Genomic DNA, 10932 nt, shown 5'->3' with positions numbered 1-10932 from the left:
TGAATGATAAGAAATTAATGTTCACTTAATAGGACAACAGCTTCATCAGTTTACAGTTTTGAATTAAATTTGCACTCTTTGCGCTGATTTAAAATCGATAATGCAGCACAGGAAACCTCTTCTTTCCTCAATTGCCCTCTATGCGAACCATTCACCCAATGAAGCGGCACAATAACAACCAACCACTTGATGAAGCCAAAATTAAAAGGAATAAGGGGGGGGAACCTGGAAGCATATAGGTAACAAGTAACTTCACAATAACCTGATAATTAACAATTTTTTCCTTTTATCTCATTGTAAGTTCTACTCGTACCACAAGCTAAAAATAACTCGTCAACAGAGGCAATACAAACACCTATAACGGGGAAATAACACATCAAGAAACTGTCATACCATCATGGACATAAAGAAAATAAAGCAGAGCAAGCATACACACTAGGTTTGCTGACGCTTGGGAGAAAATGGTTCAGAAGGAAAAGCTTATTATACAAGCAACTTGTTTGTTTATCTAAGCAATGAGGAAGGGCAGCACAGTTAGCATGAAGGACTCGTAAGTGAAGGTTGCGGACCCTGAATACGCCGTGTCCTTCTCCTTAAACTTCTCCGTCAGGCCCTGTAACAAGTTTGCAAAAGCAGACACAATTAGTTTCTGAAAAGAACATATAACCAAAACAAATCAAATAAAAATCAAATGCGAGTATTACCTTAACAGTAAGGCAGCACCTACACAAAGTTCAACACACCAAAAGACAAAAGCAGTCAGAAGTTGACAAGATAATTTCCACAGTAAAGTTTTTGGTGAAACTGAGAAAAGTGTAAATTACAAGAAACCTCCATATATACTGTGTCTTTTACGAAATCAATCATCTAAAAAGTTCCCCCCTAGGAAAAAAGAGTTTTTATGATATAAGACCCCCCAAATCTTCCTTGTTTTCAGACAACCCCCTCCAATCTTGATATATCCAAATAACCCCCCACCCCACCCCCGGGCTCTAAATCATGTAAGTTGTTTAAAAAAACCCCTCGGTCAGAAGTAACTCATATTATCAACATTAAATTTTTATTTTGGATGGACCGTTATGCCCCCCTTGATGGCAACAATGGTCAAATTTTATTTACCCCTTATATAAATTCTCTTTTTCTCCAAACCCCCCCCCCCTCTTTCTCTCTCTCAAAGTCTAAAGCTCATTGCTTTAAGATCCCATTGTTTCTTTCTCCTCAGCCCCCAAGCCCCCTCCTCCTTTCACACAGTTATTTTTGGTATGACAGTTTCGGATGTGGTTGTAGAGTCGGAACACAGGAATGGACTTCCAAATAAGAAGAAAATAAAGCAACAAAACTTTAGGGACGCTCACAGTATAAGAGAGGAGAAAGAAGGGGATGCAATTATTTCAAATGGGTAGATGACACAGGAGAGCAAGTGATCAAGCTCAAATCAAAGTTATTAAAGTATTTGAAATTGATTGTATTTGTTCTAAGGTTATCGATAGCGGATAGCGTCGCATAGCGGTGAGGCGTCGCTAAGGCTATTTCGGGCTATTACGGTAAAATAACGGTAAAAAGCGCAAAGTCAAATAACGGTGTAATTTAGATATGTATAAATACTAAAAAAATAAAAATTAAAGAAAAATCTAAGAAATCTAAAAGTACATATTGGATGATTTAAAGAGATCCTAAATATGAAATAGACATGTAATCATCACGTAATACCGAAGATAACGGGAGGAGTCAAAAAGTCGTCGTCTTCGAGAAGAAGAGCTTAGCGGTGACAGGACTGTCCTAAGAGGAGCTCACGGTGAAGGAGGTGAGAGGAAGTATCAAGGTAGGTGCCAGAGGATATGAGAGGTGGCGGGAGTATGCTGAAAATCACAAGAGACGGTGGAATGCAATGGTCAAGGGTTGAGTTTAAATTTCAAAAAATAAGCCTCAAATCGCTTTTAAAAAACAATCAAAAAGCAAATTTCGAACGCAATCGCTCACTATTTACCGTTATGACACACTATTGGTCACTTTTGCGAACAGACATATTTCGCAATATGTCACCGCTATTGCGCGATAGCATAGCGGACGATAGCGTAGCGGACGATAGCGTCGCGGAAAGGGACCGCTAACGCTATTAGCGCCGCTATTGCGGGGCTATTTACTGCTATTTATAACAGTAAATTAACATCATATTGGTTATATGTAAAGCCTAGTTGATAGAGATATTTGAAAGAGATTTGGGTTCTAAACCCTATTACGCCTTGAGTTCTTGGGTTCTGACATTTGATGGGGGAGGGGGGGGGGGATAGAGACTAGGGTTTGAGGGTTTGAAGAGGCCGAGTTATTGGAGTTATTGAACAAGGTTATTATTGTAATTTAACCTACATGGTTTAAGGGCTAACCATGGTTGAGTAAGTCATTTGGATGGAAAACATCCATGACGGGGTTTTTTCAACAACTTACATGATTTGGGGGTGCTATCTAGAAATATCAAGATTTAGGGGTGTTATTTAGAAATATGGAAGATTTGGGGGTCTTATATCATAAAAACCCAAAAAAAATTCATTTACGACTATTAATGAAACCATTAATTTTTTAAAAGAGTTTGCTTCTTCAAAGATTTAGATAGTTGAGCGCCTAAGTTTTTTAGTGGAAGGCCGCGCTATTTGTTTACACCCATTAGTTTGTAAGGGCTTTAATGCAGACTTTGATGGGGACCAATTGCATGAGAACGGGTACATGTACCGGTATTGGTAAGGGTACGGGACACGACAAAATTGTAAAATGCAGGATGCAGGGACACGACTACATATGTATGTTGAGATTAATAATTTACATGAGATTATTATTGTTTTTCAAATCATGTTTTACTAGAATTAGATTTCCTATTATGTCTTTTAGTTTCTTTTATTATGTTGATTATTATAAATTGGAAGTTACTCGGATTTGAACTAGACACTGAAAACAATCCTTTAAAATCACAATTTTGAACTTGGACATGGGCTGAAACGAATCTAAATTATGTCTACTGAGTTTCAAGAAATGAATGTGAGCATTGTGAAGTGTAAGATACACATTCAATAAGTGTTTGACAAGTGTTTTAGATTAAAACATATATCATATAATTAAGCACATGTCTGAATAAATGTAAGCATATATCCAAAGGAGTGTCCATGAAGTTTGGGTATGGATAAGTGTGGGGTACGGGTACTGCTTCATGATAGAAGTACCCGGATAACATAGATGAGTGCACTTGATCAGATGTCGGATGTCTACACTTCAAAATTCACAGATTTTGACAGTTCAAATAGAAAGGGGGGAAAAGGGAAAAAAGAAAGTTTCAATGAAAGAAATAGAAGCCAATCTTCATCATCAACTTAGAATTATGCATGGGGATGACTTCCCACACATCTGAAGAATCAAACTCTCTTGCAAAACTATCAGTTTCAATTGACATAGACTTCTTTTTTTTTTTTGGTTAAAGCATTTTAGATGAGGGTTTCTTGAAAAACAAGTATAGATGACTCTGGTTCCTTATGCTTTGCTCCTGAGAATATAAGAGACTCCCATCCCAAGAGAAAGAGAGAATTGGTCTTACTCGATGAAGTTGTCATACTCAATAGCTTTGCTCTTGCCACCAGTCTTGTCAAACTTGGAGACAAGCAGATCAAGAACAACAGGAGATACAGCAAAGCCCAGGCTCAGAAGAGCCTCTCGGAGCTCATTGGTATCAATCTTGCCACTCCGGTCCCTGTCAAACCTCTCAAAAATGCCCTGCATAATGCGATGAGGATAGTACCGGTCAAATCTCCAATTAAATCTAATTTTCAACAATTTCTTTTTCAGGGAAAACAAAAGGAGTTGTGGAAGTTGTCATACCCTCCAACTCTGAAGGCTGTAGAACACAGAGGTGAATTCCTTTGGTCCTACAAAATTGTATTATAAAAAAGACTCAGAATGTGATGATACAATGGTCAAACTCAAATTCTTTTTTGAACAGATATAAGAAAGAATAAATGCTTGGTGTTTGAGAGGATGCAAGAGACAGACTCGCTTACGGGAATGTCTCAAGTAATACTGGATGAAGCTGATAACAATTTACAAAATGTGTTTCCCATCTTAGTTCAATGAAAACAAGCCCACCTAACTAAATCCAGTAACCAGTTGAACATAAAGAATTGTTTGGAAAACCAATGTAGGATTAAATAAATTGGAATATTAGCAGTAAATAGCAAAAAGAATTTTGAAATGCTTTAAAATGACATGTACATTTTTATGAAAAGCAGAAATAACCTTCCTAGTTGGTAGTGAATCGTTATCAAGATTAAGGTAAGAGAAGAAAAACAAATATGACAGCTCCTTGGGACAAATATGAGCAGCTCCTTGGGATAAATAACAGATGTATGTGAAAAAAGGAGGGTTTACATAATTGGGTGAGCAATTAACTGGAAAAAAAATTAATCTGAATACTAGAAAATATGTGGAGAAATTAATGAAAGAACAAAACAATATATGCAGAAAAGATGTCAATAAGATATTAACAGAAAGGAGGTATTGCATGATAATTGTGAATAAGCTGCATCTATAATACCACGACCACATCCATGATCCTAGATAGGGTTTTTTTTTTAATTATGTGTGGTGTCATTGCTTAGTTGGTAAAATTAATTAAACAAGAAAATATCATATAGTAGAAATTATATGCATAATTTTGATAATTTCCCAACAATTCAGCCAAAGCAACTGACTATGAAGTTTTTGTGCATAATTTTCTAGAATTTCGCAAAATCCAGCTAAAGTAATTGGTGGTACAGTTTCTTTGCTATAAAGTTAGAGACCTGTCATTAAATCTATTTTCTAATGTGTTAGCTGTGAGTACTTAGGGAATAGCTGGGCCACTTTAGAGTGCAATTATTTATGAAAATAACGTTGTGAAACAATAATTCAAAAATCATTTTATTCTGAAGAGTAAGGAAACATTCACAAGTTGCAGCGTTCAGAGAATATAGTTGGTGGTCTAAGTCAACCTTCATCCCACTTGGTTCTGAAAGTGCAATTAGTTTATGAAGATAATGTTAATTTGTAATTCAATTAGTTCTGTATGGAAACATTCACAAGTTACAACAGTTTAGTTAATATATCAGGAATTGGTGCTCTAAGTCAAACTTTGTCAACTTGGTTCAAAAACTAGTTTTAAATTCAACTGACTTTTTTTTTGAACCCCAGCAATTGGAAATAAAGTCCAAAATAAGATAGGAGCCCATTGATTATGGAGAGTAAGAACACTCCAATGAGCCATTAAAATGTTTTTTATATAATTAAATGTGAAATAATATATAGTTAATTATTAAATTTTGTCTAATTCCTCTCCTCTTGTTACAAACTTCCAGATCTACATACAGGGAACCAACTAGGAATCTACAAGCTTCCCACCTATTAGGATCCTTTTCATGGGTGAAGAGACAATTTATCATAGGGACCAGAATGCACGAGCAGATGAAATAACACAGTCACATATTAGCCCCCACAAAAGCACGTGTGCGCACACTCACACAAGCGCACAAACACACCTCTCAACATATCTGGATTGCGAAACATATGCAAGTCCCTTTAAGCACCTAGTACTACATAAGATAATTCTGCTGCAGAAAAATTATTATCTAAAAAATTCAACTGATAACAATGAAAAATCCAACAATTTATAGGGTGTGCCTATGAACCACTTCAACAGCTTTCCTGCCATAAAATTCTTGACTTCATGATTTTCTTTTCCGTGCAAGTGGAGAGACCAGTGTTTTAAATGTCGATCGACATGTCGAACATGCCGGATTTAGGAGCCGACCGACACGATATAGAGCTTTTCAATGCGTAATGCGTTTTCAGGGTTCATGTCGAATATACAGAGGACATGTCGGCTATGTCGGCCGATTTTTCAGTCTGAAAAATTGACTGATTTTTTTGTTCTTTTGGTTATGTTTATCTAATCAGGTTTGGGTTTAAATTATTGATTGTTTTAGTATAGCTTCAAAAGACAAAACCCTATAACTTAGGGAAAATGGGAAAAAATATTGAAGTCATTTCCGTCGCTCATCTTCTCTCTCTCCTTCGACATCTCATCAGTCTCTTCTCCGAGCTGTTTCTTCAATAAATACCGGGTGATCTTCTCTTTCCTTAACCATCAACATCAGACTCCTCTTTTCTCACTTCTTTCCTTCAACATAAACCCTAAGTATCATAAGTTATTTAATTTTTTATATGTTTAGACAATAGAATTTATTAAGTATGTTTAGATTTCATTTATGATATTTTTATTACACATATGTACACCATCCGATATGGCAATCCGGTATGTTTTTTATGTCCGACATATCCCCGATTTTCACTATCCGACATAAATTTTAGCCATCCGACATGAACCCGACATCCGACATTTAAAACCTTAGGAGAGACTAGCGCTAATCAAATAATGCTTAGTGCCATACATAAGAAAGCAAAACTAACGGTGGGGAAATTTTCAACTACTTGATGTAAATAAAATAGTTTTTGACAATTAAATTATGAGTAACTAGACGATACAAGTCTGAAGTTAACAATAAACTTAAGAACAAGCGTAGGCTAGTAAATTATAACTCCTTCGCAAGCATACATAACAGCAAACAAATAAACAACCATTTAGGCAAGGAGTCAAATGACAGCAAATAAATAAATTAAGAGGCCAACAAGAGAAGTAAGGTATAACCTTGACTGCCAAATAAGAAAATGAATATAGAAAATAACAAATAGTAAGGTTAACAAACCATGAGTGCAGTCTAATATGCCCTATAAAACCACATGACCACAAATATTGAAGTATCAGCATAAGGCTCGTAAGCGTACGTTAACTGTGCTTATGTTTCTGATGCATATTAAGGAAATGAGATGATAGCACAGCACTAGATAACTAAAGTGATTTTTTTATAGTTTTATTTTGGTCATAAATTTAGTGACATTTGCTAAAAAACAATACTTTCACATAAAAGTCACTAATAGTTGGTAAGGTATAGCTGTAAGCGTCACTGGAATTTTCTTTCTGTAGAGATGGTCTACATCAAAACATTAATAAAGAAACAACACCTTTGTTTCTTGTAACCTTAATAAAAGCATTATGATCACCTAATGCACTTCCAACCCTTTTCCCCTTTTCAAAAGAAACATCCACACTTTTCCAAATTTACAGTTACATCCACATCTCATTACTAGACTTGTAATTCGAAATTACTTCATTAATGCTTTTCTGAGTGCATACTCACACCAATTTCCTATTCGTACTCAGCCCCAAGTTTCTATTGCTGAAGTGGTGTAAAATTATTTTCTTTTCTTCTCTTAAAAATCAAATCTGACTGAAATAAAAACTAAAAAAAAGAGTGAAATTGACGTTTTCCGAAAATCCGCTTTGAACGTGAAACAGGCAAAACTACGAGCTAGCATTTTGCTATAGTGCGCGGGGACACGTGTACGAATCAAAAAGATCCAACTAGAACAGTGTGAATGTCAAAAACCTCGGCTCCTGCGCATCCTCATCCGCTATCGTGCGCCTACCGTCTCCGGGTCGATCCCCGCCCAAGGTCGGCGAAACCAATAAAAACCTACGGCAGCGCACCTAGCCTCGTGCTAACATGCGCCTAGGGCTCCCAGATTTCGAAATTAGGGGAAGATTTTCAAACAGACCAACCATCAATCAAACCCCTAAACCACAAATTTTCATCATCACTCACCGATCTTGCGAACATTGGAGTTGGTGAAGTGATACATCAACAGATGCACAGTCCTCATGCTGAAGCTCTGGTTGTAACTCGAAAGCGCCCTCTGGAGCTCCTTGTCATCGATCAGCCCGCTCCCGTCCGCATCCGCCGCCTGAAAGCACGCCACCACGTTCGGATCAGTCCCCGGCGGGAACGCGACGGCACCAGCGACCGAAACGGGTGCTGCCATACCCGCCTGCCGCCGAGGGTACCCGCCCCCAGTACCCCGGGAGGAGGAGGCCCCGACGTGTACGCCGCCGGGGGAGGAGCCCCGACGCGTACCCGCCCGGAGCAGGAGGCGCCGACGCGTACCGCCCCACCGTACCCTGGAGTGAGGCGGGCCGACGGGTACCCGCCTTGCGGCCGACGCGTACCGCTTGGGCCGACGCGTATCCGCTTGGGCCGAATCGTACCCGCTTGGCGGTGGCCGAGGGTATCCTCCGCCGCCGCCCTCCTCCTCCTCCACCGCACTGCTCGGTCATTAGGGGGCTTTCGCCGGGAGCGTAGGGGGCGAGGGGGCGGAGCGCCGCCGTAGGAGTAGGGTGAGGTGGGGAGCGCCGTAGGGTAGCCGGAGCCGGTGAGGGGAGTAGCCTGCCAATTGAGATCGAATCTTCGGGTTTTGTTTTGAGGTTTGATTCCCGATGAGGACGAGGGCGAGTTTTTATGAGAGGAGAAGGAGCGTGCGTGTGAACTTATAGAGTAATGGACCGCGTTAAAGTTTTCCTCTGTATAAAAAAATAAGGGTAAATGTCTTGGACGATGACCAAGAAACACCCATCACTTCGAAAATATCGGAAATATCGGAAAACTTCCTTGAGGTATAGTGATCATCAGTAGGGCTGTTTGCTTCCATGTTTTTTAGGAAAGACTCTCTTAAAAGTCTGTTAAAAGTGTCAAAATTATCACTTTTTGGCAGGTTTTCAGTCAAAATCGTCTCTAAAAAAAAGATTTTGGCTGAAAACCTGTCAAAAATGATATTTTTGACACTTTTGACAGGCTTTCAAGAGAGTCTTTCCCTTAAAAACAGGGAACCAAACAGCCCATAAACTCCTTCATAATACCCTTTTTTTACTTTGAGATTTTATAAAAAAACCCTCCTAAATTTATGAGTATCCCTACATTTAAGGGGGGCATTCTGATATATTCAAAGATAAGAGGACTCTCTAATAATCAGTCAAAGTTAAGGGGTTTTTCTAATATTTAACGAAATAATAATGACTAGAATATCACATTACTCTATTAACATAGAGTGACGTTTATTTTCCAATAACAAGTTGTGGCGACAATAAGATCTAAAATATTTCATACTTAACCAATAATGATTATTCTGATCGCCAGATTTTTTATTTGAGAGACAAAATTGGGTGCTACTAGGGGCACACCCCCAACCACACCTCCAACCACACCCCCTCTCTCATTTGTTATAGTACACCGGGCCTCACATGTGATTTTAAATTTTTAAAATCACACGTGAGGCCCGGTGCACTGTAGCAAATGAGAGAGGGGGTGTGGTTGAAGGTGTGGTTGGGGGTGTGCCCCTATCATTTTCCGATAAAATTAAGGATTTTTATATATATCCTGTAAATCTCCTACAGATACATATTTGCCCTTAAAATTTAAATATTTACAAAAAAATCATCTCTCTTGCCTCACTTACATTACTCATCTTCTAAACCTTTCTTCTCACTCCCCCTCACTCTTCAGCTCAAATTAATAATTTGATGATTGAAGTAAATCTTATTGGTTAAGTGTGTTAATTTTTAGGTCTTATTGTCGTTTGTTTTAATCTTTAGGTCTTATTAGAAAATGAGTGTCACTTTATAAGCTAACTTTGTATTTTAGCCAATTAATAATTAATCATGTTCTTTTAAGCTTGGATTATGCAAAAACTAAATGTTAATTGAAATGAATATTTAATTAGAATAATATATTGTCTGAGTTAAAACAAACACTAATAAAATAGCTTTTATTGGGCTAAATTATCATATTGGTATTTTTTACATTCGTGTTAACAATTTAGTATTTTTCTAGCTCCAACAATGTCTTGGTATTTTCTCTGAGTCAACAAATGTGCAATTAGACCAAATCTTCGCCGCTAGCAAAAAAAACATGAAACCTCATGTGATGTTACTAGCTGTTATGGTGTTCCTATTTTCGCCAAAAAACAACTCAATACCAAGTAGCTGACAAGTGTACTTCTACACTCTATGCTCAAATCAACTTGGCAGCCAGAGACAATCGGGGCCGACAACTCAGCCGACCCGGCGAGACGACATCCCTCAGTATCGACATGAGGCGGTGTATATCAACACGAAAGGCGGTGCTAGTCGACACGAAAGGCGGTTGTAGGGTCGAAAAATTTTAAGGATTGATTGACTCTCTTGTTTTAAGAAATGAGTTCGATCACTTGGTACGAAACCCTTACAATCACTCACACTCTCTCGATTACAGAGGAAAAGAAGATTAATTTAGCTTCTCTTTTGTTTAAGGTGGGTTTTTGGTGGCGAAAGGATGCTTTCCCCGATGCTTGAGTCGAGCTTGCCTCCCGTTGACGATCAGACCAAGATTCCTAGCATTTCTGACGTTCGTTAGCTGGCTGGAATCAAGGTTCGGACTCCGAATCGACGTGCAAAAATATTGATCTCTGATGCTTCTTAAAGCACAAGTTTGAAATCTCCAATTAATTAACAACCAACCGTTTTCTCTGTAGCCATCGATGGCTATTTATAGGGTTTTAAACACGTAACTGACGTGCTATAATTATGAGTAGAGGGGCGTAACTGACTCCTCTAAATCAACGCACGCCGTAACGTGCTCCTGAAGATTAGCCCACATGGCTGACTAAGTCTTCAGAGCCGTTACGGATTAATCCCACGCGGATGACGAACCTCATCTTTAATTGAAACGAGGTTCATCAAGTAAGACGAGCCTCGGTATACCACGAGGTTCGTCTTATCGAGCGAACTTTGTAGTAGACCAGTTTCTTCTGTCGAATTTTGTCTTCACTGACTTTGTCTGACGAACCTCGTTTTTACTAACGAACTTCATCTTCGACAGCTGAGTCCAACCACATAGTAAGTCTTGTAAGTTTCCTTTTGACGAATCTCATCTTCACTAATAAGCTTTATGTCTGGTAGTGAGCTTCGAACCTCGTGTCCAATGACGAGCT

At 38.5% G+C, this 10932-nt stretch overlaps 1 protein-coding gene across 1 annotated transcript; it reads right to left on the bottom strand.

Moving 5' to 3' along the window:
* Positions 255-7962, bottom strand: LOC109820027 (probable calcium-binding protein CML49). The gene is made up of 5 exons (XM_020386072.1): positions 7737-7962; positions 3862-3908; positions 3581-3756; positions 705-723; positions 255-613 (listed from the first exon to the last, which is right to left on the bottom strand). Exons 1-5 carry the CDS (start codon positions 7951-7953, stop codon positions 509-511), a joined length of 564 nt encoding a protein of 187 aa, XP_020241661.1. The 5' UTR covers positions 7954-7962; the 3' UTR covers positions 255-508.

Source organism: Asparagus officinalis, chromosome 8 (genome assembly GCF_001876935.1).
Source record: "Asparagus officinalis chromosome 8, Aspof.V1, whole genome shotgun sequence".
NCBI lineage: Eukaryota > Viridiplantae > Streptophyta > Magnoliopsida > Asparagales > Asparagaceae > Asparagus > Asparagus officinalis.
This window is presented reverse-complemented; position numbering and strand designations above follow the sequence as displayed.

Bases quoted from the DNA above. Each gene is read 5' to 3' on its own strand.
- LOC109820027 (XM_020386072.1), bottom strand. From the start codon at position 7,953: ATGGCAGCACCCGTTTCGGTCGCTGGTGCCGTCGCGTTCCCGCCGGGG. The intron at 3,909-7,736 runs GTGAGTGATGAT...ACAATTTTGTAG, and splicing joins CTCCAATGTTCGCAAGATCG to GACCAAAGGAATTCACCTCT. The intron at 3,757-3,861 runs GTATGACAACTT...CGCATTATGCAG, and splicing joins ACAGCCTTCAGAGTTGGAGG to GGCATTTTTGAGAGGTTTGA.